The sequence below is a fragment of the Ictalurus punctatus genome, chromosome 14 (assembly GCF_001660625.3).
Source record: "Ictalurus punctatus breed USDA103 chromosome 14, Coco_2.0, whole genome shotgun sequence".
Classification (NCBI taxonomy): Eukaryota; Metazoa; Chordata; class Actinopteri; order Siluriformes; family Ictaluridae; genus Ictalurus; species Ictalurus punctatus.
This window is the reverse complement of record NC_030429.2, coordinates 2,496,617-2,524,248: the sequence shown is the minus strand read 5'-3', so window position 1 is coordinate 2,524,248 and position 27,632 is coordinate 2,496,617. Positions and strand designations below refer to the sequence as shown.

Here is a 27,632-nt window from a genome sequence, read left to right as displayed (position 1 = left end):
GTTCCGTCAGGCTTTCGGATAAGACGCCGAAACTGGGCGCTACAACAAAAATATCGTATCGTGGTTCTCAAAGAAATTCCTACGCTACATGAGATGTATCGCCATATATAGGTGTATGAACAATTTCCCAGCTGTACAGTATGACAATTTTATTTAAAAAAAAAAAAAGTCTTTATATTTAGAATGTAACCTTGAAAAAGCTGCGCATGAAAATGTCACTTATTTTGGCCCATTTATCACGCTATTGATAGATCATCGTATCGCTCAGCACATACCCTGTTCGCTCAAAACGAGCCCGTGGCTGCTCGAGGGTTTGAATCAACATAGACGTCGACTTTGGGGGCAGAAATCGTTTGTTTCTTTACAGGAAAAAAAAATGGCAGTCTACTGTTTATAAGTGTTTCTAAGTCAGCAATAAAAAGCTAATTCACAATGTAAGCTTCACTCACACTAGTGAAAATCACTGAGTTTGTTTAGCTAGTTAAGTAGCTCTTACTGATAACTGATAAGTTGATGTGAATGTTAGATAGAAATGTGGTTTTCTTTAAAAGATCAGGTCTGTCCATCCAGTGATTTAAAAAAAAAAAGTTTTCTCTCCAAGCGTCGACTCTCTCTCTCTCTCTCTCTCTCACACCTGTCTGCATGATGGATGTTCATATAGACCAGTGGTCACCAACTCGGTTCCTGGCAGTCTACCTTCCTGCACGTTTCATCTCCAACCAAATTCTACCACTCCTGTTTTAGTTGATCGAGATCTTAAGGCAGTGATTTAGAGGGTCAGGTAGGTGCCATTTGGAGCTAAAGTCTTAAGGAAGCTAGATCTCCTGGAACAGGGTTGGTCACCAGCAATATGTGTACGTGTGTGTTTCTGGCTGTGGTGTTTCTTCAGCCACTCAACTCCTTTCTCCTCTGAGGTGTGTGAGAACGTCATGAACCAAGACGATTACTGAAACAGAACAATATATGAATTGTTTTTTATATATATATATATATATATATATATATATATATATATATATATATATATATATATATATATATATATATATATATATATATAAAAAGTCTGTTTGTCTCTTGGTACCATGTCATTTGTGTACTTTAGGCTGAATTAAGAAAATGTACATGGTGTGTGTGTAACATTTAAAAACGAGTAGAACTCCAAGCCAAAACACACCAAAGAGTCCTTTGTGTTACTGCGCCAGAAATCCCCTTCAAAATATTTCAGACAGGACAGAACTACTTTCTCCACTGATATTATTATTATTATTATTATTATTATTATTATTATTATTATTATTATTATTATTATTATTATTATTCATTCCTCCATGTACATTTGAGATTTTTCAGGTTTGTTTTTTGGTCCCGAGTTAGTTTGGTTAGTGCAATTAAATGTAACTAAATTTACATACAATGTGTTAAATACTGTGAAAATACTATTCATTTTTATATTCTGTATTATTGTTATATTTATAAACTAGTGTAAAAAGTTAACAAAATATGGAAACGTGTACTGGCATAAAGTTAACTTGACGTTGGACGTTTGATGTTGGCAGATATGCGGAAATTAAGGGACCGTCTCTAAAGTTACATGTATACATGTTCATCTTGGTGTCAGCTACCTAACACCTAGTCGAACACTGTACAGTTGGGTTTGTGACTGTACGTCATTCCCTTCAAATGCCATTGATCTTTATGGTATATTTTGTTTATGGGCCCATCCAGTAGTTTATTTAATAATAAATATTTTTAAAAATCTAAAAGTTGTACGTTTAGCTGACACCTAGATGAACACTGTACAGTTGGTTATATGTCATTCCCTTCAAATGCTATTGAAGTTAGAAACGTGTATATCAATGTCGTATGTAACTTTAGAGACGGTCCCTTAATTTCTGCATATCTGCCAATATCCAACGTCAAACCAACTTTATGCCAGTGAAACGTGTAGCTGGGGGAAGTTGGAGCAGTTGGAGTTTCGGTATGGCACATGGGTGTGTTTACAACTGGACTGTTGTGGTGCTCACATGTCAGCACAAGGACAGTGTTTATGCCTTCCAGAGAGGTAAGAATCAAGGGCACTTATGTTCCTGAAGAGCCCTTTGGTTTGCTCGATCACTGCTAGTGAGCACTAAGAATAATAAGAATAACAACTAAACCTGGTCTATGGCACAAGTCTCTCCAGCTGGAGAGGTTTTCACTGCTCATTTGATAGCTATAGAGAGCAGAAAATCTGATATTGTTATAATCCGTCATTGTCTCTGTGTCTTCTTTGCTCAACAAGGGTGTGTCCCAAATGCCTCCCTAATCCCTGCATTGTAAAAAAAAAAAATTTGTTCACTCAACTTATTGAGTTGTCTTTTTGCTTTGACTCAGTCAAGTTGTATTTACATAAAATTATAAGGAATTTCAACTTAAAAAGTTTTGTTGACATAAATTAATAAATAATTGACCCAACTACTCGTTTCAAGTAATCGGACTTCCCAAGTTCAGTTGAAATACTGTTATAAAAGTAAGGTGAACTTAACTTTTTCATGTTGTCTGTGCTAAAATTCTGAGTTCATTTAACTTAATGTGGATTATTTTCCTAACTTACATTAGCAAGTTCATCCAAATAAATAACAACCCATTTTTCCATATGAAAGACTTTATCAATTGTTTTCCTTATAAATTTACAAATGTAAACAGAACAAGTTGAACGGGTTCAAATATCCAGAGCTACAATAGCCAGTGTTTCTTTTAACTCTTTAAGCAAAAGGTTAAAAATGTAATATTGTGGAAAGATCAATTTGAGTAAACAAAAATCTATTACAATTGTAAAAAAAAAAAACTAAAAAAACAAAACATGGATTCTCAAAATAAACAGAGATCTGTTTTTGCCTAACAAAATGATATTTCAACTGCACAGTGTTTAAAGGTGAAAATATAAAACACAATGGAAGTCATGCTGTTGAGGCATAGAAACTGTATCATGCATTTTTTGTAAGAGAGATCTCACCTGTTGTGTTATGTATAACACCCATCTCTACTTGAGCAGTTTATTTTTAAGTGAATGTACTCGTGCACTGCAGGCATCAGCTCAAATGTTCATGAACAGCCTCTGAATGACCTCAAAGGTGTATTTGAAGTTTTTGGGGTAGTTTATGTTACGTGCATAAAGCAATCTCATCAAGTTGACAAATGCATTTGGTACATCACCAAGATTGCGTAGAACGACGACGTCTTCCATTACAAGGGCTACATCACTGCAGTCACATGGGATAGGGTCCATCACGTCATCCACAACTGTACTGATTCCAACAGTCACGCCCTTGATTAACTCTTCTTCAGAATCTGTGTGCTGTATTAAAAACAAAGACAATCTTTAAAATGTGCTTTCACACATACAACCTCACAAGCTCAGTGACTTAAGAACAGCATGAGGGAACCGATCTTAACTTTACTAGTTATCACACAAAATGAATTATATTAGAAGGTGGAAAAAAAATTATCATCGCTCATGGAAAATAAAACAAGGTAAACTCCATCAAAAAAGTTGGAAATATCAATACATGGACTTCCATTATCTGAATATCTTCCAACATCCCTTCTTACTTTCCTCACGGACACTTACCTCACAGATCTTTAAGAACTGAGATGGATTCTCCCACATGGACAGTGGCAGCCCCAGCAGTACTGCAACCCTCTTCCTGTGATTTGTTGCCTCAAAAGTACAAATGTTTTTAATTCAAATTATGCAGGACAAGAGAAATAGCAAGAAAGGAAATGACCACAGTATTTACAAAACAAGTACACTTGAAATAAATCTCACATTTTTATCCGGGCTCTCCAGTATGGCACTCCTTTCTGCGATGTCTGCATAGTGACTCGAGTGCTAGAAATACAGCAGCTTTGAGACATGTTTATCAAGACCCTCATAAAAGGACTTGCTCAGGTCCATCGACACAAGTCTGGTGAATTCTGCGCTGATCTTAAGTCATTACAGAACATCAAACAAACACAACACAGAAACATGTTAAACAGCAGTGCAAAAAAAAAAAAAACATTTGAATTTTCACAGTGCAGGTCAAAGGTCACGAGGTTCCATTCCAAAGTACTACAGCACTGCTGTACAATGTAGCCAAGTCCATAAAGTTACACTTACTTTAGGCAAAAGAACAAAAAAATGCAAGTTTAATATTTTTTTCATATTGGGTATGACAAAAAAGACAAAGTTACTTCAGTGCCTGAAATAATTCTATGAAGAAAAGAAAAAATAGTCCTTCAAAAATGTAATAAACAGTGTACACAAGCAAGAGCAGGACCAAAGTAATAGATTCTCACCAAATACCTTGATAAATTTCATGGCCAGCGGTTCATATACATATTGATATTGTAAGAAAAGCTAATGAGGGCGCATTACATTGGATGCAGGAGCACCAGAAAATGACAAGTTTATATATTTATTTATTTATTTACACTTAAAGACTTGCATACTTAAACAAACTGCTTAAAATCTAATAAGTGACCAAAAATATTAACAACCATTCAGGAGTAAAGTAACTCAGAGCAGTGATGAGTTATCTTTTTTCTTTATTAACTTTAACGATATTATAGGCGATGCATTGTAGTGTACGACTGTTTTCATCCACTTAAGATAGGACTTGGCCTGTAAATTTGAGCATTTGACTACTCACCTGTGTTAACGCAAGCACACATCACAGGGCACGCGCCCACACAGAAAGCATGCGCGTGCCCGAGTCAGACAGTTTAGTGATGGGAAGTTCGGATCATTTTACTGACTCGGATCTTTGAACCTCGTTCAGGAAAATGAACAAATCTTTTTTTTTAGTCATTTCGGTCATTTCAGCAGAATATAATTAAAATGTTAAATTCCCTAACACATCTAGTACTTACGCAAACACTGCATTTAGAATAAAAAATAAACTATAGGCTAATGCAACCAAGGCCGAATTATGAGAAACAGAAACGATTATTGAATTGCTTAGCATTAGGCTATGTAGTCTGTTAGTTCACCTCACCTCACGATCCGAGTCGTTCTTCTGTCACGTCACATGTGTCACATTCGATTAGTTCACGTCTCAAGTCTTCAGGTTCGAGGCCTTCGTTCATCACGTGACTGCCCCATATTCTGAATGTAGTGGGGCTGTGAAGACCTGCGTGAAGTTGCCCCCCACCCAACGCAAAACGTTGGCAAAATTGTCTCGATCGTTTGTGCTCCGTTTGTGCTGGTTTGTGCCGATAAAACCTTCGTTTGTGCTGCTTCGGTTTTTAAAATATTAGACATTGACTTATAGGTGCAAATCTCCTCGGTGTGAGGACTCTTTTAGAGTCGAATTGCCGAAGACTTTGTCAAGACTAATCGTCTCATCATTTGTTCAATAAACAATTCTCTGTACTTTATTCGCTGGTCTCTCATGATTGATCTTTTCATTTATTTACAAGGAGAATCATCTGCTACACTTCACTGCCACCACTAGGTGTCAGTGACACTTCTGTTCAAGATGCTCTTGTGGAAATTAGTGTTAAGTTAGTGTAGGAAAAGTCAACATAGTTACTAAATCAAAATTCTGGCCAGTGTAAGTACAATGTTTTAACATTGTCAGTTACAATATTATTAGTTAACTTCAAGCATAATGGTACAACATCCAAGAGAGCGAAGACTGTCAATATTTATCGAATAGAAAACTCATTACTAATACTTGTCACGATTTCCCCTTGAGACAGTGACTACGTTTACATGGACAGCAATAATCTAATTATTGACCTTAATCTAAGTAAGGTAATAATGTGATTAAGGTGTTTACATGAGTCGCTTTTAGAGTACTCCAGTCATGTACCCGTTTTACATGTTATTGATCATAATTAGATTAAGAGCCCACGTCATTACGTCACCGCGCCACGCCGTCCATACAGTTCGTCCTCGTTATGGTACCGTATACAGTTTTGGGTGTTTTTATTTAAAAAATTTTTACGAACGCTTCAAGTGCGGTTAATTGTTAGTCATGCTATACGTGCAAATAGACCACTGCTTGAAGCCGTGGGCTGCGTCTCAAATCGCATACTTACCTACTGTATAGTAGCCGAGATGCATGTATTTTCCCCACTACCGGCCTATAGTAGGCAAGTATGCAGTTTGGGACACAGCCGAACTCTCTTGTTCGCCGTAAAGCGTAAAACTGCTGTGTGTGATTGTGTCCTGTCGCAAAATGCGGTGAAAATGCTCACACGACGTTCATAATGTGATTAAGGTGTTTACATGTCTGTAATGCACGTCCATAATACGATTAAAACAGGAGTAATCCACCTGTCTTAATTCCATTAGAGCTTAATTAGATTATGACCATAATTAGATTAAGGTTGCTGTTTACATGGTAGTTTCTTAATCAAATTATGGTCTTAATTAGATTAAGAGTGGATTATTATTGTCCATGTAAACGCAGTCGTGATGCAGTTTGCAGCGTGCTCAATAAGCTAGAGTGCATGCACGTGCACGAGCCAGGTGCGTGAGCGCTCAGCGAACGCATGCTTTTCGGTTGTTTATGACTGTGACTTTGTTTACTGTGGACATGTGTGTTTGTGTTGATTATGTTCTGTCTCTGCCCCCGTTTAGTCATTTTTTGTTGTCCGAAGGTGTGTGAATATTGTTTCAGATGTCCGTGTTTAACCATGGACCACCGTTATTCATTTAAACCCCTCGTGTCTCTGTGCTAATTGCGCAGTATTGAGTTTTGCGCTTTACCTAGCTCTCGTTTCCCCGTTATCGTTTCAGGTTTCCTGTGTTAGACCTTGTTTCTCGTTTCCTTGTTTTTAATTACAGCCTAGCCCAGTTTATGCCAGTTTGCCAATCACCTGACCCTTTGCCTGTCTTGACCACGTCCCTGTATTACAATTTGGATTTGTCTGCCTGCCTCTCTCCTTAATAAACATCTTTATCTGCATTTGCATCTGTACTCAACTTCATTACATCCAGGAACGTTACAGAATACTGCACTGTAACATGGATGCAGTAGCAAGACGGAGAAGACGTCACACAAGGAATACCAAGCAAACTGTAGCAGCTGTGGATTCGATCCAGTTTCTTCCAGAGAAGAACCAATCTCCCGGAACTGTTTGATGGTTTGTCAGGTGATCCTGAATTTTTTCTTGGGGGCTGCCAGATATACTTTTTTTAGCCTAACGGACCCCAAGCCCGGCGAGAGGCAATGGATAAGTATATATATATATATATATATATATATATATATATATATATATACACACACACACACATAAATACACACACACACACACACACACATATATATATATTTATATATATATATTTATATATATACAGAGTATCTCACAGATGTGAGTACACCCCTCACATTTTTGTAAATATTTGATTATATCTTTTCATGTCACAACACTGAAGAAATGACACTTTGCTACAATGTAAAGTAGTGAGTGTACAGCTTGTGTAACAGTGTAAATTTGCTGTCCCCTCAAAATAACTCAACACACAGCCATTAATGTCTAAACCGCTGACAACAAAAGTGAGTACACCGTTAAGTGAAAATGTCCAAATTGGGCCCAATTAACCATTTTCCTCCCCGGTTTCATGTGACTTGTTAGTGTTACAAGGTCTCAGGTGTAAATGGGGAGCAGGTGTGTTAAATTTGGTGTCATTGCTCTCACACTCCCTCATACTGGTCACTGGAAGTTCAACATGGTAACTCATGGCAAATAACTCTGAAAAAAACAATTGTTACTCTACATAAAGATGGCCTAGGCTATAAGAAGATTGCCAAGACCCTGACACTGAGCTGCAGCACGGTGGCCAAGACCATACAATGGTTTAACAGGACAGGTTCCACTTAGAACAGGCCTCGCCATGGTCGACCAAAGAAGTTGAGTGCACGTGCTCAGCGTCATATCCAGAGGTTGTCTTTGGGAAATAGACGTATGAGTGCTGCCAGCATTGCTGCAGAGGTTGAAGGGGTGGGGGGTCAGCCTGTCAGTGCTCAGACCATACGCCGCACACTGCATCAGATTGGTCTGCATGGCTGTCGTCCCAGAAGGAAGCCTCTTCTAAAGATGATGCACAAGAAAGCCCGCAAACTGTTTGTTGAAGACAAGCAGACTAAGGACATGGATTACTGGAACCATGTCCTGTGGTCTGATGAGACCAAGATAAACTTATTTGGTTCAGATGGTGTCAAGCGTGTTTGGTGGCAACCAGGTGAGGAGTACACAGACAAGTGTGTCTTGCCTACAGTCAAGCATGGTGGTGGGAGTGTCATGGTCTGGGGCTGCATGAGTGCTGCCGGCACCGTGGAGCTACAGTTCATTGAGGGAACCATGAATGCCAACATGTACTGTGACATACTGAAGCAGAGCATGATCAGGATGCAGTATTCCAGCATGATAACGACCCCAAACGCACCTCCAAGACGACCACTGCCTTGCTAAAGAAGCTGAGGGTGAAGGTGATGGACTGGCCAAGCATGTCTCCAGACCTAAAGCCTATTGAGCATCTGTGGGGCATCCTCAAACGGAAGCACAAGGTCTCTAACATCCACCGGCTCCGTGATGTCATCATGGAGGAGTGGAAGAGGATTCCAGTGGCAACCTGTGAAGCTCTGGTGAACTCCATGCCCAAGAGGGTTAAGGCAGTGCTGGAAAATAATGGTGGCCACACAAAATATTGACACTTTGGGCCCAATTTGGACATTTTCACTTAGGGGTGTACTCACTTTTGTTGCCAGCGGTTTAGAGATTAATGGCTGTGTGTTGAGTTATTTTGAGGGGACAGCAAATGTGCACTGTTACACAAGCTGTACACTCACTACTTTACATTGTAGCAAAGTGTCATTTCTTCAATGTTGTGACATGAAAAGATATTATCAAATACTTACAAACATGTGAGGGGTGTACTCACTTTTGTGAGATACTGTACATATATAGGGGGACAGAGCACAGACGCACAAGAGGCCGTTGCAGTGTCTCCCGTGGAGAAATCTTTATTCACAAAGGGTTGTGAGAGGGTGTGGGTGTGCATGTGTGTCGAAGTGGGGGTGTGAGGTGAAGTGTTTAATCGCCACAGGGTTGCCTAGGGCGTGCTGGGGGCTTCCCGTCTTGCCGTCAGGAGAAGCCATGGGTGCAGCCAGGGGGCGGAGTCTTCACTCGCGTCGGGATTGTCTGTAAAACACACAGCAAAGGTTATCGCACGCACACTGAGAGTCTCCTCTCTCTTACGAGCGGAGTATCACCTCTTTAATACTCTCCCATCGCCTGCTGGATGGTGGAATTTTTCTGTGCCGCGTAATTCAGCAGCCGTGTATGTGTCGGCGGCCCCACCCCGCTGCCACGCATTCTACCGCTGTCCAAAACATTGGTGGTGCTGAAGCGGAGCTGTCTCTTCAGCACCACAGCGGCAGTAGCGGGAGGAGCGATCGTTGTTTTTTGTGCGTCGGCTGCGGGCCTGTCGCCACAGTACGCCCCCCAGCTCCAAGCCTACTGCTGTCGTGTGTTGGGCCCACAGGGCATCCCGTTGTGAGAGGCCATCTGCATTCCCATGTTGGGTCCCCGCCCGGTGCTGGACCTGGAAAGAGAAATCCTGTAGGGAGAGGAACCATTACCCAGGCGTTAGTATTCTCCTTGGCCTTGGCCATCCACTGGATTGGGGCATGGTCTGTCACCAGGACGAAGTGCCGCCTGGCCAGGTAGTACCGTAGCTCCTTGATGGCCCACTTTATCGTTAGGGCCTCTCACAGCCGCATACCTCCTCTCAGCTGGGGACAACTTTCAGCTAATGTAGAGGACTGGGTGCTCCTCCCCATCGAAGGTCTGTGAGAGAACAGCGCCAGCCTGGTCTCGGATGCATCTGTGTGCATGGTGAACGGGAGGGCGAAGTCTGGGTTACATGGCACGGGGGCACTGGTAGGGCTTCCTTCAGGGCTTGGAATGCCCGCTCCGCGTCTGTAGACCATTTCACAGGGTCCAGCTGACCCTTCTTTGTGAGATCTGAGAGGGGGGAGGCTACAGAGGAGAAGTTAGGCACAAACCTACGGTAGTACCCCGCCAACCCCAAGAAGGCACGTACCTGTTTTTTTTATGTAGGTCAGGGATAACCCTTCACTGCCTCAATGTTCTTCGTCTGGGGCTTGAGTAAGCCCCGGCCAATATGGCACCCGAGGTACTGTGCCTCGGTCAGCCCCAGGTGGCACTTTTTAGGGTTGGCTGTGAGCCTGGCCTTCCGGAGCTCCTTCAGGACCTCCCCCAGGTGGTCCGACCAAGTGGAGGAGTGGATGACCACATCGTCCATGTAGGCGAGTGCGAAGGCATGATGGGGTTGCAGGACAATGTCCATCAGCCGCTGGAACGTCGTGGGTGCTCCATGTAGCCCGAAGGGGAGAACCCGGTACTGCCAGTAGCCGTTTGCCATGCTGAATGCCTTCTTCGGTCTCGCCTCTGTAGCCAGCGCCACTTGCCAGTACCCCTTTGTTAGGTCCAGGGTGGAGATGAACTGGGCCGTCCCCAGTCGCTCCACTAGGTCGTCCACCCGGGGTAGGGGATAGCTGTCAATCTCCGTGACCTGGTTTAGCTTCCAGAAGTCGTTGCAGAGGCGCATACTTCCGTCAAGCTTCGGTTTGACTACAATAGGTCTGGACCAGGGGCTGTTGGACTCCTCTATGATGTTGTCCCACAGCATCCGGCTGACCTCCTCCTCGATAGCCTTACGGCGGGCCTACGGGACTCGATAGGGCCACTGCTGCACCACCACTCTCAGGTGAGTCTTGATTCCTTGTTGTACCAGCTGCATCATGCCTGGGGAGGTAGAAAAAACATCGGTAAATCGACCCACCAACTCTGTCAGCTCCTGCTTTTGTGTGGGGATGAGCTCTTCGCCCAGTTGGACTAAGGTGTCCTGGTCCTTATCTGTGTCTAGGGCCACAAACGCAGACAATACGGGTGCTGGCTCTATCCACCTCTTCAGCAGGTTTATGTGGTATGTTTTTGTGTCTGCTTGCTTACCAGGCTGCTGCAAGTGATAGTTCACGGCACCTCTCCTCTCGAGGACTGTATATGGGCCCTGCCACCGAGCTAGAAATTTGCAGGAGCTGCTGGGTACTAGCAGGAGTACCCAATCGCCAGGTTGGAACTCGCGGGGTTCTGCTGGACGGTTGTACACTCGTTTCTGTTCCTCCTGGGTGGCTCTCATATGTTCCTGGACGATCGGGGCCACTCGGTCGATCTTCTCCTGGATCTCCTGTACATACTCGATGACCGAGCGGAACGGGGAAGGCTGTTCTTCCCATGCGTCCCATGCCACGTCCAGCAGTCCATGAGGTTGCCGTCCGAAGAGGAGCTCGAAGGGTGTGATGCCCATGGATGCTTGGGGGCATTCTCAGATGGCGAAGAGGACGTATGGCAGAAGAAGGTCCCAGTTCCTCCCTTCCTCGTCTACCACCCGGTGCAACATCTGCTTCAAGGTCCTGTTGAATTGTTCGACCAACCCATCTGTTTGTGGGTGGTAGACAGATGCCTTTTGGTGTTTCACCTGCAACAGCCGACACAGATCAGACATTAGCTTTGAGACAAACGGGGTGTGTCGGCGATTTGTTCAATGCAGGGGAAACGGGGGAACCAGGGTTGGATTAATGCACTCTCTTGCATGCCACAGATAAAAAGTCCTTTATTTTTCTTAACAAAAACAATTAATGAATGAAAACTTGTTGAAATTAAACCATACTGTTGAATTTAACGTAAAATTACTTATTGTGAATTGGCGTGCAGGCGCATGGTCAAAAAAGGTGTGCTTCCCAGCTCTCCATTTCCATCCGCACCTGTTGGAAGGTTAACCCACGTTATATGCACCTCCCACACCACACGTGATCCATGACCCAGGAGCAAACGCACCACCAAACCTCACAAAACACAACACAATGCCAAACAAACAGATCAAAAACAGCCCCAAATTCCAGCTCCACAACAAAATGGCAAAATGGCTGTAACATACCGGCCCCTAATTTTTGTGTAACAAACAATTATAAAGCATACATTTATAGCCATTCAAACATCAACATGCATTAACCACGAACAAACATGAATTATTTGAGTATTATGTAACAACCAGTCAGTACAGATTTATGGCTAACAGATTTTGATTGAATCTTAGAGCCCATACAAGTGTATGTGCCTAAGTGTGTGTGTATGAAAAATAGTTCATCAAAAAGAGGGGATGCCAGAAAAAAAATGTTCATTCAAATAGTCCATGTTGGCGTAACCTTGTGACCAGGATTCAAAATGCATAGACTGAGTAAATGTTATTATCCATTACAGGATACATTATTATGCATCTTCTGTAAGTCATCGTATTTACATACAACTTATTCTGCCTCAAGCAAAAGACATAATTTAGTAATAGGTCTTTCAAGCTTGTTGGTTTGTGTCTTATCACGTACTTTATGTACAAACCCCTTGGAGTCTTCCATAGTTTCTTTAATGCGCCCCATAGACCACGAGTTCCTGGGGGCAGAATCATCAATAATAAGCACCAGATCTCCGACTAAGAAACTACGGTGGGGCTTATTCCATTTCTGACGCTGTTGCATTATGGGGAGATATTCTTTGGTCCATCTTTTCCAGAATATGTCGCTGAGGTATTGTACTTGCTTCCAGCGTCTTTTTTACGTAGGTTTCTTATTTATCAAACGAGCCTGGTGGTAGAGTGGGCTTTCCTTTTAACAGTGAAAGGCGATTTGGTGTTAACGCTTCAAGATCATTAGGATCATCACTGGAAGGTGTTATTGGTTCATCATTCAAAATAGCCTCAACTTCACAAAATATGGTACTGAGGGCTTCGTCGTCAACCATTTGTTGCCCAGTGATCAAGCAAAGGATCCTTTTAGCCTGTTGTACGAGACGTTCCCAGACACCACCATGGTGAGCTCCGTGGGGTGGGTTAAAGGTCCATTTTATTCCATCCAGCAAGAGAGTGTTCTGTATTTTGGTTTGATTCAAGCTTTGTAGTGTCTGCTTCAATTCTCGTTTTGCACTCACAAAGTTAGTTCCGTTATCTGATTTTATTTCTTTGACTTGTCCTCTTCGACAGATAAACCTTCTTATAGCATTAATGCAGGAATCTGTGTCAAGTGTATAGGCCACTTCAAGATGACACATTAGACAAGTGAATATTGCACCATACCTTTTAACAATATTCCTTCCTCTTTTTACCTCAATAGGTCCAAAATAATCCATTCCCACCAGAGTAAATGGAGGGAGGTCCATTGATAGTCTGTCAGAAGGGAGATCGGGCATTTTCTGTTCTCCATGTCTTTGATGCTGATGGCGACATGTCATACATTCTCTAATGATCCTTCTAGCCAATGAATTGGCACGAGGAATCCCAAACCGTCGTCGAAGTGTGGAAAGCATATAATTTCTTCCACTATGTTCAACCTTTTCATGTACGAAACGACGGATGAGTTCTGAGACGTTGCTACCCTTTGGCAGGATAGCAGGATGTTTTGCCTCCTCGGGTAATGCAGACTTGCTTAACCGACCACCTACTCTTATAATGCCATCGACAATTGTTGGATGCTATGCAAACTGGATTTCTTTATAACCTTTCCTTTACTCAAGCATGAGATTCCCTCAGGAAAGTTCAGATTTTGCACAAAACTAACAATTGCCTTTTCGGCTTTATCGAGATCCACCACTGAGAGTCTGTGAGTCGACGCTTTCTTTTGAATGGTTTTATAAGATTGTGTGTTTTACGTCTTTTCATCACATCTTTGTTTAAGTGTCTCTTTGACCTTCAAAAGGCATGCCATGGCTCTTTTGAGGTCTTTCCATTTGGAAAAGTATGAAAACAACTTGCTTGTAAATCAAGATTCTTCCATTGGCTTGGCAGATGTGACATGAACGGAAGCTTGCTGCCGTTCCTTTAACTCAGGATCGTCGCTTGAAATGATATCCATGCCTCCAAGTGTCTTTGGCCACTGAGAGCATTTGCGAAGGATTTCCGGTCCTTGGATCCATGTCTTATACTGAAGAAAAGCTTTGACTGATATGCCACGTGAAGCTGCATCCTTTGAAGAGACATGCCGCCATTGCTCTACCATTGATAGACAGTGAATTGTTGAAATTCGATTTGCAACGTACGTCTTAAATCTTTTACTTATGTTTGCGATATATTGCAGAACTGTCATACTGTCTGACCAGAAGATGGAATTTGATAATGAGAGTTGTAACTCTGTCTTCAGCATGTGATCCATTCGTACAGCCAAGACTGCTGCTGCCAATTCCATTCTGGGGATGGTAGTACACTTAAGAGGTGCAACTTTAGCTTTTTCAAAGGCAAAGGACACACAGACTTCGCCCAAACCATTTGTGAGCCGAAGGTAGGATACGGCGCCATAACCTACTTCACTAGCATCACAAAAGTGGTGCAGCTGTTCAGATTTAAAATCTTCAAAGCCCTTAGGAATAAAGTTTCGGTTTACCTGGAAAGTGTCCAGTAGATGGAGCGAGCGAAGCCATTCTTCCCAGGTCTGAGCTACGTCGAGCGGGATCTTTTCATCCCAACTCAATTTCATCTTACATAGGCTTTGTAAGAGCCTCTTTGCCACGAGAATAATAGGAGTCAAAAAGCCCAAGGGGTCATAGATTGAACAAATGATGGATAAAATGCCCCTCCGGGTTACTTCATGGGACTTGATTGCTATACTGAAAGTAAAGACATCTCTTTCGACATCCCATTGGGTACCAAGAGCTCTTTCCATTGGTAACTGCTCCTTATTTAAATCCAGAGCTCTCACTTCTTTTGCTATATCTTCTTCAGGAATTACAGAGAGCATGGCACGATCATTACTGATCCATTTGTTTAAGTGGAACCCACCTTTTGAGCATACTTCTGTTAGCTGTTGATACAGAAATATTGCTTGCTCTGTACTGTAGACTGCTTTCAGGCAGTCATCTATGTAGAAGTTCTGCCGGATGGTATTCGTGACTTCTTCCAGGTCCTTCCCCTGATTGTCATCTTCTGTTTCAATAAAGCATATGTTGCACAGCTAAGTGATGACACTGCACCGAAGATATACACAAGCATCCTGTGTTCCACAAGCTCTTTACAGAGGTCTCCATTTGGCCACCAAAGAAAGCGCAAGAAGTTAGCGTCTTCCTTTGCCACTCGAACCTGATGCCACTCGAACCTGATGGAACATGCCTCTATGTCGGCAATGAAGGCTATGAGGCCTTGCCGAAAGCAAATCAATATGCCAAGTAGTGTATTGGTAAAGTCAGGGCCTTGAAGCAGTATTTAGAGAAGTTCCACCGAATGTTGCAGCACAGTCAAACACCACACGCAGTTCAGCTCTGAGGAACGACTTCACCATAACCCTTCTTCATGATGTTGTCCATACAGGATTTGTAGTCATTATAAAACATCCGATCCTTTTCGAATCTCTTCAGCAAATGTTGAGTTCTTTGATGGGCTATTTGCCTATTGCTGGGCATAATCACATTGCTGTTACGAAAGAGGAGTTTTAAGTGGTAATGACCATCTTTAAGTTCAGCTGGAGTAGATATGATACTCATAAAATGGTGATCTTCCTGCGACAGTTCATTCTTTTCTCCATAGTGCTGTTCCATGAAATCCTGATTATATTGTTGCATCAAAAGGTTTTCCAAGTTAGCGACAGATATCCTATTATCTTGAATAGAGCTATCCTTGTCATTTTCAATCCCGCCTTGGCCGAGTGGACCATTGATAACCCAGCCAAGAAGGGTTTTAACAGCATAGGGCCCATCACCTCCACTATTAATTATTCTCCAGGGTTCTAGAGCCTTTGGTGCATTAACACCTATTATTAGGCCAATGGTTGCATTGATTGGAGTCAAGTCGACCTCTTTAAGGTAAGACCACTTTCTTATATCATCCAGTTTCGGAATGTTGTTGTGAGTCACAGGAATAGATTTTTGTGTGAAAACCTCAGACAATTTGAGAAATTAGTTACTGTCTAATGCTGCTACTTCTATACCAGATATTTTATAACTAGTTATTGGTTTCTGTTGACCCAGTGTTTTCAAAAGTATTTCTGTTTTCTTACCGAGGGCATGAAGCTGCATGGATAATTCCTCGGTACAAAATTTTGCGGAGCTCCCCGGATCTAGGAAAGCATAGGTTCGGATACATTTCGTACCTTTCTCCAACTTTACTTTGACGGGCACAATTGCTAGAGCACATTATTTTGTGCCTGCCCCACTATGGCTACCAGTTGCTAAAGAAACGACTGCATTGGAACCAGAGAATTTTTTTGCATGATCCTGAGGCTGTTGGGTTTCCTTGGTGTGTATATGTAGCATGGTTGGATGACCCCTTTTACACACATGACACGACATCCACTTCTTACAATTCTTGCTCATGTGTCCTCTTTGTACACACCTGAAACACAGTCCTTTAACTTTCAAGAATTCCACCTTTTCTTTGTTTGGTTTATTTTGAAATACTTCACATACTTCCACTGGATGATTTCTATTGCAGAACATGCAAGGCTTTACAAATGCATCAGAACCATTCATGGTATTTCCACTTTACCTGTAATCCGTTGATTGGTCCAACTTCGATACTGGTGAAACAGTTGTAGCGAAACTGTTCCCCCTACTATTTGCTTTGGAGTAGGCTTTGTAGTGGCCTTTTGATTCAGACGTTTGCTTCAGCGGGCTTTGAATCTCCCCAAAGATTGGATCCAGCATCATTCGTGTTTGTTTGTCAATAAATGCAAGTAGATCACTAAATGTCGCTCTCTGCTTGTGTTTGTCATAGATGTTGCAGACTACTGCTCTCCACTTGTCACGAAGCCTAAATGGTAGCTTTGACACCATGATCTTTAAATTGGAGGGTGTTTCAAGATCTGTAACATAGTCCATCTCCCTCATTGTGTTATGACAACTTTTCAAGAAGAGTGCATACGACCTCAGACTAGATGCATCCTCTGACTTGATAGTAGGCCACCTCAGTGCCTTGTCCATGAAGGCAGATGTGATTTTAACTTTATTTCCGAAATGTTCAAGTGGTTCCTTAGCTTCCTTATAGCCCTTTTCTGGTGGCATATGAAAACAGCTACGGACAAGGTTTCTTGGTCCTCCAGATGTGTATTGTTCCAAGTAGTTTAACCTTTGTTGCATATTGTCAGTTTTTGTTTCGATGGTCTGCTCAAAAGTCTGTATGCAAGATCTGAACTGCAGTGGGTCTCCATGAAAGACTAAGATTTCTCTTTGTGGAAGTTGCAACAATGCACTTTGCTTTTCCAGTAGTTCTGTGATTACATTATGCCTTTTCATGACATCCATGAGGGAATCGTCATCCAAACGAGGAACATCTCTTTGAGCTTCCTCTTGTATTGAGCTTTGCAAAGGCCTTCTGATAGTAATTGAAGATGGGTCTTGGGTCTCCAGTTTCACTTGTGAAGGTGTTTCTTGCCCCCAGGTGGCCCTCGAGCGGATGGGCATGGGCCAGGTGCATCAGTGCCTGCGTTCTGGCTTTGGGGACGACCAAGAGGTCCATGGTTTCCCCTCTGCGGTTGGTCCGGTGGTACAGTACTCCTCCCTTGACCAGAAAATAGGAGGAGGGGAGTCTCTGATTCTGGCTCTGGTCAACCCCCTCGATCTGGCACACCTGGGCCCAACAATACTTCAGGCAGCTGTCCTCTTTTTGCACTTGGCCAAAGTTCCCCTGCCGGTTTACCTGCTGGAATACAGACGAGAGCAGGTTAGAGTGTGTGTGCAGCTTACCTTCTGTCCTGGTGTCCTCCACGCCTCGGGCCATGTAGGCCTGCCACACTTGTGCTTCCTTCACTCGCTGGGGCGGTTTCAGCGGGTCCAGCGGGTTCAGCGGGGAAGACACGCCCTGCTGGCCAGGTTTTCTGGGTCTTCTTCGGCATCCCCTGGTCCAGCTCGGTCAGTCTGGGCTCGTCCTTGGGTGTCCCGTAGTCCGGGCGACTTTGGTGGTGCTGTCCCTCCTCGCCGAGCGCCAGGGTGGTCAGGGTGTGTTCCAGGGCGGTCAGTAGTTCCCTGGGTGTCCTGTGGGCTTGCATTCCCATGGCCTGGTGTTCTGTGGGCGCCAGAGTCCTCAGTAATCGGTCCAGGGCCACCCTCTCTACAACCTCGGTGGCGGAGTGCAGGTCTGGCTGGCCACCTCTTGGTGAGGCGCAGGAGGGTGTCCATCTGTCCACATGGCTTGGCTCCCGGCCTGTGGCTCCACCGGTGGAACTCCGCCACCGCCTGGAAGGGGTTCCGCCCACACCACACCAGGATCTCTCTCTTTACTGCTCCGTAGTCCCCTGTGTCCTCCGGAGCGAGGGCATAATAAGCTGTGCGTGCCTCTCTGGAAAGCAGCGGGCAGAGGATGCACAGCCACTCCTCGATACCCCAGCTCTCCTGGTGGGCGACCTGTTCGAAGGCTTCCAGGTAGGCCTCGATGTCGTCCTCTGGGATCACGTGGGGAAGCAGGTCCTGGGCTTCTCGGCTAGGATCAGGGTGAAGGGGGCGGCCACAGAGGTCATGGCTTTTAGGGCATATTCACATATGACATGTGAATTTCTTCCTCAGGCTAACCTACCCCCTGCTTTTTGCAAATCATGGAGATAAATTGTTGATATATTAAACGTGCATTAAGTAACTAGAAGAAATTATACTTTGCTAGTATTGTTTCGTTACTACTATAGATATTTAGCTTTAGTTCGCTGGATAGCAACAATATAATATGATTAGCCAAACTATGTGTGGATTAGCTGCAGTTTACTTCGATGTAGAAATGATGTAAACAATACTTGTATTGTTTACTATTATAAACAATATACTATTATATAGTACATGTCGTTTTTACAAGCGATTAAATCAATATGAACAAATATTTACTTACCAAATTTGACAGTGGTGGAAGATTTCAATCTTGCCCTACAACAATCCCGGCTAACGTCTTCTGTCTGCTTCGTGCATCACGTGAGATCTCAGGATGAATGTTCAGAACGTGACATCGTTATTGAATTGATTCAACATATGCTTTTAAGTTGAGGTGACAGATACTGTCATTAATTCAACTCACAAACTAGTTGCGACAGTGAAAACTTAACATGTTAAATTGACTGTAAAACTAAAAAAAAAAAACAATTTGTTGTGTCAACTTAAAAATTTACTTGGGAACAACTAAAACTCAAAATCATTGTTTATAGTATGTTCAAGTGCATGAAGGTTTACACCCTACACAGTGCACTGATAAAAGAGCCATCTCTGATTATTTCAGCTGATCTAGTTGTATTTTCTCCGCAGAAATCCAGACCCGCTGTAGTGTCATGATTTCTTTGAATGGTGTTGTGAAGTAGGCTTAGGTGGTACTGTATGAATACAATGAAATGAATAGAGCTCAGAGAGAGGTGTGTCTTGTTTCAGAGCTGGAGATCCGGCAGCAGCGTGGGATTCTTCCTGCCGGAGCGCTGCTGCTCACCGTCCCTGACCCGCAGGAGCATGTAGGCAGTGGAGGAGCTACTCTCAACGCGCTGCTGGTGGCCGCAGAGCACCTCAGCGCCAGAGACGGATATACAGTGAGCCCTGGGCTGGAAGCCTTCAAGAATTACTTTTAGAAATAAGTGATGCGTCTTGGTGAGGAGAAGGTGCTAATCCTAGAAGTAAAATATTAAGCATGATGTACAATAGTGGCGTCACAGTAAATCAGATACTCCTCAGGCCGTATTTCCATACTACTACTGATACTAATCCTGCTACTACAAGGTTAAATTAAGCAAAGTTAAGAAGCTGACCCAATGCCAGGGTTCAATAATTGTGGTGTGGAACATATTAACCAGTATACGCACATACGGGGCTCCACCATTTATAATATCAACCCTTCAAAACAATCTTGATCTTTATAAAGTTCTCAGGCACAGCCCCATGAATTTTCGATTCCACTGAGATATTACTTACCTATTTGAAGTCCAGTCACACTTAGCGGCAAGTGGTGACAGAGGTCCATAGGGGCAGGATTTTCTCTGCCCCACACTCACTCGATGAACATTCTCCAGTTTCCAGCGGCCGAATTTCTGGGATAGTTCTGGGTGTTTTTTAAGGTATAGCTAGGCTCCAACTTTGTCTGAAACCTGTCAACTCTGCCGAACACGGCTAAAGGCACTTCTTAAACGCCTAAAATCGAGCTGCTAAGCTGGACGACTGTATGTTGCTGACTCTTTAACTGCTTTTTACAGGGTTACTCTAAAAATGAACTAGACAGTGGGCTGCAGCGTAAGTCCGGTGTGACAAGCTCTCAACTTCATGTGGTTTGAGCCTGCGTCGTTATCGATGTTGTCTTGCTTCACCAAAACGCTGCTGGTATTTACACTATGAATATATTGAATTCTGACTTGAACATCTTTGTGTGTGTGTGTTCGTGGTGCTTGTTCTTCTGTCTTCAGGTGGTGACCGCAGATGTCTTGTACGACACACACATTCTCATTTTGCACACGGTGAGAACAGCAACGTCTACATTGAGCCACAAATTTAACGTTTGTAACAAGCTCATTCGTAGAGTGTGTGTGTGTGTGTGTGTGTGTGTGCGTTGCAGGGCAGAGATTTTCCCTGGGACGGCTGCAGTAGGGCTTTCTGTTGGATGCCCGTTAGTGCAGCTGAACAAAGTGTCGAGGGACCGGTTTGCTGCTTAGATATGTTGCTGAACTGCCTTTCAACCAAGGTGAGTAAATCATGCACAGGATGGATTTCACGCAAGGAAGTGATTTGTGTGTTTTGGACACTGTCTCTCACTTGAGAATGTACGCATTGGCCTGTCCTGCTTTTATGTAGGAGGTATTGTGTATTGGCAAAAATGAAATCAAATTAAAATGGAAATAACTGAATTAAAGCCACAAGCCTGAAGCCCCACCACTGCCAGGCTCTGGATTACTGATCAGAAGGTCAGGGGTTCAAGCCCCAGCACTGCCAAGCTGCTATTATCATTATCATTAAAACACAGATATGATTGGCAGCGGTGGGTCGGACTACGTTTACGTATGTAACGTGTCTCTGTGTTGTCTCAGGTGTGTGCTGGCTCTCCGCCGGGTGTTTGGGTGTGTAGTACTGACATGATCCTGAGCATCTCTTCAATACCAAGTGAGATTACACTCACGCGTCATAAACTGAGACTCGCACATCAGCTTAAAACGTACTCGTGCCTTTACATGTTACATATGCATCCCTGCAGCGGTGCCATGGGAGGACTTCGCCGGAGTGCGCGCCGTGTCCTTACCTGGTGACACGTCTTTTGCCGTTAACCATGGAGTCTACCTCACAGACGCACAGGTGGGTCCTGGGTAAAGTATACACCTCGTGCGATAGGTGTTTCCTTGATGCACAATACGCATCACGATATACGTTTGCTCAGAAAAGTCGCCTTAAAATTCGAATTTGATTCCTTTTACTTAATGTCTACAAACTGAAACGGAGGAGTTCTGAGAAAAACGTCAAATATGTCCAAATTAATGAATAACTATCATCAGCTGCTTCCAGGTTTGTAATTAAAAATTTTTTTTTTAAGTTCTAACAAATTAGCACAATATTTCATAAAGGTGTACTGTGGTATAATTGATCATGTTATGGATATATTTCCATCGTAGCGTCCAGTCTTATGGTGGATAGTTCAGTAAGTTGAGATTGCTACCCTATAACTAGCCCTGTATCGATAGGGTGGAGTGCGTGATATCATCTACCGGGGTTCGGAAGAGAGGATCCGCTCTGCTGCACTGCCCGATGGGAAAGTTCCTCTGGTACGGACATTTTACGTACACGTACACTAATCCTATTGTGTGATATTATAGGCGGTGTTTTTATGCTAACGGGTGGTTTGGGTTGCAGGTGTCGGGGCCTGTGTTTTTCTCCAGCTCTGTATCTGAGAAACTTTTACAAACTCTCGTGACTCCACCGCTGGACGGCTGCACTTACCTGGGCATGGACTCTGGAGCGCTGCCTCTTCAGGTGTATACACACAGGGACGCGCTGACGTGATTTATAATGATATTATGAGATAACGATGATGCTAGTATTAGATTTTACGTTCTACGCTGTGAATACACTAGCTATGAGACACTTCTGTAACTGTGCTATGTCAACCTCCATCGTGTTATTTAAACCTTTCACTCAAGGCCATTATTTGGTTAAAATAAGAGAGACCCATTTCTGCCTTGAATATCGTACTGACGCGCTTTTGATGGACGTTTCCGTGTCGTCTTTCGAGGCGCTTATTCCCTCCGGTACGCGTCTTCTGTAGATCTCGCTCTTTCTGGATATCCTGCTGTGCCTTTGCTCGGACCCGACCGAAGCGGAGTTTGTGAACGGCATGAGAGCAGGTTCCAGTTCACCTACGGGTCCGCGAGGCGAGGCAGTGAAGAGCGCTCGCGCTGTGCTCTGGAGGACTTTGAGAGGTGTTCCCCTTTCTCTGGGTAACTTGGTTGTGTCCACGCTCATGTTCTCTTTCTCTGATGTTTTTTTTTCTGATCGTTGGTTTTGATGAACATGTTCACGCTGTATTTGCAGCACACGCTTCAGATGGACGCTACGATTACCTGACCACGTCGGGCAAGGAGCATATCGTACGTCTGACAGAGGCGGGATCAGAGACGCGGGTTCTTTCTCACATACAGGTGAGCCGCAGCGAAGGCTTAGCCAAATCTCCAGATTAAAGCTTTCAGTTTGTTTAATGTCCAAAACTACCGGATCTATAAACCTTGCGTTTCACTAGAATGTTGATGTTGGATTTTTATTACGTCTCTTCCCCTCTCTGCAGGAGCTGCAGTGCGTGAGCGAGGACAGTAGGATAATTAACAGTGTCCTGGAAGGAGAGGTGCATGTCGCAGCAGGCGCTGTTGTGCAACACTGCCACTTACAGGTCAGTTCAGGAAATCGCTGCACACTATAAAGGATAAGCATAATATCAACCAGGCTACACTTGTGTAAATAGGATTTTGTGATTTTTATTTATTTATTTTTATATTCCAGGGTCCGATTCAAGTGAATTCTGGGTGCCTCCTTTCTGGCCTGGACCAGACCGTATCAGATCAACTGCGGCACCTGCCTCTGACCAGCGACATCATTGTGCAGGGGCACAGGGTGAATGTAGGGGAGCTGAAGTTAACAGTGTTTACGGTGTTTGGGGCGTATGACCGTTTGGAGGTAAATATCTTTTGGTTGTCTTTCTGTTCAAAACTAGAGTGAGGCTGCTCCTTTTTGATGCATTTGAACCATAACATGTAATGGACCTGGATTTCAAACCAGCTCACTCTGGCGTTCTTAACTTCCCGTTTAAGTCCTCCGGATATGTTAAATAGTAGGGAAGTAATGATGCACTCCGCTCACGATTAGATTTAAGTCCCGATGCTGGCTTCAGTTCCATTCTCAGAGCATTTTTGAATAAATAGAAATGGAGCTCCAAAGTCGGCTAAAATGCCTGTTTTCCACGCCCTCTTTCGCGTTCGTTGTAGATCACAGAGCCGTGGGGCCGGTGTCGTTTCTACCAAAGAGCTCTTTGTAACTGGTATAAATGATTATAAAGTAGTCGTGTAACCATAAAACATATAACACATGTCAGACATCGTGATCCGGAGCTGTCTGTCAACGTGCTCTCTGTGTATTTGAACTATATGGGTTGTGCGGAATGGGACCTCTGGTTTTCGAACCAGACGCATACTTAACATAACACTGATACCCTTGATGTGATTTCACATGTTTTCTACGATGCGCGTCATCAAATATTTGCATCTGGTTTTAAAGTACCGCCCTACTGTTCTCTCCTCTCCAGGCCCAGAGTGACGACGTTGCCGCTTCGTTCCTCAATCAAACGTGGAGCCGCTTCTTCAGCAGCACTGGAATACAGTAAGAGACCTGAGATCCCGTGTCAATCCAGAGAGACGGATTGCGGATAAATAAACAAATAAAAAGTCTTGTGTGCGTTTTCTGTGTCAGGAGAGAGGATCTGTGGGGAGAGGCGAGCAGAGCACGTCAGACTCTGCTGGACGCTCGCTTGTTTTTGGCGTTTATGCCGAAGGGAGGCACAATAGGGCTGGATGGCGTGCGCTTCCTGCTGGGAGGCTCTGGGAGTATAGAGAACTGGAGATCCGCGTGGAGACTCTCTCTTAGGGAGGTGCTGTCTCTCACCGACCAGCAGCGTGAACTGCAGTGGAGAGAGAAGCTGCTGTTTCGTGCAGGCCGGAGAAGAGCGGCGGACACACTGAAGAGCCACGCAGCTCACAACCTCCTGCCTAGTATGAGAGCAGCAGTGCTGGGAGGCAAGCACACGGAGCTACTGAGCATGCTCGACTCCGGTGAGGAAAAGATGCACAGTCACCGTTCTGCTATTAATTGTGTACTATTGCTGTGTTCTGTACTGTACGGTCATATACATATACCCAGCTCTCTCTGCCTTTCTGTTTATCTGCCTGCTTGTTTTTTTCTGTTTCAGTGGCTTCATCGAGTCTTGCTGATCTGGGTGTAGCTGCGCGTACTCTGGCGTGCATCGCTGATGTTCTCGGTTGCATGGCCGGCGAAGGAAAAGGTGGTTTGAGGAGTGGCCCGGCCGCTAATCCGTCCTGGGCTTCTGCTTTCAGCCTGCTGGAGCAGGGCAAGCTAGAGGCTGGCGTCCTGGAACTGGCCAATCAGAGAGCCCGCTGGCTCGACAGGTGAGAGTTTAGAGTGCAGAAGGTGAGCAGGAAATAATTGTTTACGGGGTTAACATTCTCATCCCTAATAGACCCGAACTGCTGGTGAGAGCTGCCAGACACTACGAGGGTGCAGGACAGATCCTTCTCAGGAAAGCGGTGATGTCCGCACGCCAGTTTGTGCTCGTTGGCCAAGGCGAGATACCACCCATGGGAGAGTGGCAGGAAGTGGAGTGTCCAGCCAGAGTGGACCTCTCTGGTGAGTTTCTGCAATCATCAAAATCGATATCTTATTGCATACAGATCCGTTTCTATATATTGGTACACCCTCGTGCATTTGCTTCTTTTTTTAACGTGATTCAGAAATAAAATAGACGGCATGCTTTAACCTTTGTGCTAAAATGACTAGGCGGTTGGAGCGACACTCCGCCGATCGCGTTTGAGTACGGAGGTGTGGTGGTGAACGTGGCTGTGAAGGTGGATGGAAAACGGCCGATCGGAGCCCGAGCGCGCCGCATTCCAGAGCCCCGGCTGGTGCTGTCGAGCCGCAGCGGTCCTCCGGATTGCAGCGTGACTACGCAGACAGTGTGTAACGACCTCGCTGACCTGAAGGACTACTGCCAGCCCCATGCGCCTGGTGAGGACTGACGTCCTGCATCACCAGCCGCGGTTTAAAAACACGCTAACGAGTAAGAAAAGGAGATTCAACTGGATCGTGAAGGCTTCCTTCCTGTTGTGTGTGTGGTGCAGGTGCCCTGTTAAAGGCGGTGTGTTTGTGCAGCGACGTGGTGTGTTTGACATCTCCTCTGTCTCTGGAGCAGCAGTTGATTCAGCGCTGGGGAGGAGGACTGGAGCTGCACAGCTGGTCTCAGCTGCCTCATGGCTCGGGACTCGGTGAGACCAGATTCTGATGTAACGGAATCAACACTGTATAATATTCTTTGCATATGACTTGAAATGTCAGCGTTCATCAAAACTAATACAGTATTCTGCATTCTTGATACTTACTTCTTATTATTTCAAATACGCATGACGGATGGATTTGCATTATGGGTGATGTTGCTTTGTGTTCACAACAGTGACACTGATATCTACATCGTACAGATGTGTCTTGAGAAAATAGTTTCTACTGTTGAATGTCCTCGTGGTGTGCATGCCTGTGCAGGTACGAGCAGTATCCTGGCGGGCGCGGTCCTAGCAGCTGTGTACAGGTGCACTGGGCAGAGTTATGACACCAGTTCTCTCATCTACGCCATACTACACCTGGAGCAGGTCACCACAGGTCGGTGGGGTTCCAGCCATCATACTGTAACCAGCGTGCACCCGTAAATCAGGTCTTGTCTCTTATATGTGTATTCTGGGTCATGGAGGTGTTTCGGAGTGTTTGTGCGACACACTGCAGCTCCCAGAGAAATAAATAATCAAATAAATAATAGCGCTACGGCGGCCGCAACAGCGATAATAGAAAGTGTTGCTTCGAAAATGTATATTCATGCACCGTAGGCGGAGGGTGGCAGGTGGGAGGGCTGGTAGGTGGAGTGAAGGTGGCGCGGTCCCGTCCCATCCTGCCCCTCAGAGTGGACGTGGAGCGACTCGTGCTTCCTCCAGACTTCCTCATGGCACTGCAACAGCGTCTCCTGCTGATCTACACGGGCAAGACACGGCTGGCGCGCAACCTGCAGCAGGTCTGAACAAGACTCTTCGAGACTTTCACGTATGTGCCGCGAATCGTGCTCGTGCCGTGATTCCTAACCCGCGTGCTTGTTTCGCAGGACGTGGTGCGGAATTGGTACAGTCGCCTGCCGTCGATCGTGCGGAACGCAGAGCAGCTGGTGAGCAATGCCGAGGAGTGTGCATGGGCCTGCACGGAGGGTGAGTAAATGGAGAGGCGTGCCTTGGGACACATTTTTGAGGAAAAGATAAGCCTGAGATGAGCGAGCACGACAAGTCTCTCCATACTGGTTTCATCGTCCCCCCAACCCCCCCCACCCCCAGGATCTCTTACCAAACTAGGGGACTGCATGAACCGCTATTGGCAGCAGAAGAAAGCAATGGCTCCGGGATGTGAACCAGCCGCAGTGAGAACCATGATGGAAGCCCTTCACCCTAGAGTCTTAGGACAAAGCCTGGCAGGGGCAGGAGGTGGCGGCTTCCTGTTCATACTCACACGGGACGTCCAGCAGGAGCAGAATGTACGACAGGTCCTCAACAGCACACAGGTGAGAGACAGAATAAAAACATCAGGTGTTAAAATTCTGGATAGGATAAAGTTGCTCAGCTTTTAAATGATTGCCAGACTGTTTGTAATCCTGGCCGGGTTTTTTTTAAATATATATATATTTTTTAAACAGGGTCTCTGTGACTTCAGCGTGCACTCAGTGCAGATTGACACGGAAGGGATTACAGTCGTACATCAGGGCACAGGAAATGCCCAGTGTCCCAGTTAAACCAGCACAAACCGCAGCACACTTTCTGCACCGAGCCGTGCATTATCCCACTGGCCCCTTGCCACTGTTGACAAGTTCACTGAATTGACTAATTTGAACGTATCGACTGTAACTGTATGTTACTAAAGTTACAACGGCTTATAGGCAGCGCGTTCATTTCATCACGAACCAGGGCGATTATTGAAAGAGAATAATATATGAATCGTTTTATATTTTAAAAAAAAAAAAAAAGGTAAAAAAAAAAAAAAAAAAAAAAGTCTGTTTGTCTCTTGGTACCATGTCATTTGTGTACTTTAGGCTGAATTAAGAAAATGTACATGGTGTGTGTGTAACATTTAAAAACGAGTAGAACTCCAAGCCAAAACACACCAAAGAGTCCTTTGTGTTACTGCGACAGAAATCCCCTTCAAAATATTTCAGACAGAACTACTTTCTCCACTGATAATAATAACAACAACAACAACAACAACAACAATAATAATAATAATAATAATAATAATAATAA

At 44.4% G+C, this 27,632-nt stretch overlaps 1 protein-coding gene and 1 long non-coding RNA gene across 3 annotated transcripts; one reads left to right on the top strand and one right to left on the bottom strand.

Annotated features, from left to right (window-relative positions):
• The first annotated feature begins 1,048 nt into the window (after nt 1-1,048).
• LOC108274775 (L-fucose kinase) lies at nt 1,049-27,358 on the top strand. Of its 2 annotated transcripts, XM_017485117.3 has the most exons (23): nt 1,049-2,065; nt 19,438-19,589; nt 20,454-20,504; nt 20,603-20,728; nt 21,072-21,144; nt 21,236-21,333; nt 21,717-21,797; nt 21,886-22,005; nt 22,298-22,469; nt 22,564-22,670; nt 22,814-22,915; nt 23,026-23,199; nt 23,825-23,898; nt 23,989-24,347; nt 24,485-24,701; nt 24,773-24,939; nt 25,090-25,317; nt 25,431-25,574; nt 25,846-25,962; nt 26,184-26,365; nt 26,453-26,552; nt 26,676-26,899; nt 27,032-27,358. In XM_017485117.3, the coding sequence occupies exons 1-23, from the start codon at nt 1,933-1,935 to the stop codon at nt 27,125-27,127; spliced, it is 3,297 nt and encodes a 1,098-aa protein (XP_017340606.2). In that variant the 5' UTR covers nt 1,049-1,932; the 3' UTR covers nt 27,128-27,358. The 2 variants fall into 2 exon arrangements, with proteins under 2 accessions (XP_017340606.2, XP_053541485.1); XM_053685510.1 differs by lacking the exons at nt 26,453-26,552; nt 26,676-26,899; nt 27,032-27,358 and having other exon boundaries at nt 23,965-24,347; nt 25,846-26,201.
• LOC108274781 (uncharacterized) lies at nt 2,813-5,194 on the bottom strand. The gene is made up of 4 exons (XR_001814548.3): nt 4,677-5,194; nt 3,812-3,970; nt 3,614-3,703; nt 2,813-3,340 (listed from the first exon to the last, which is right to left on the bottom strand). It is a non-coding gene; the product is annotated as an uncharacterized LOC108274781 (long non-coding RNA).
• Nucleotides 27,359-27,632: the final 274 nt, after the last annotated feature.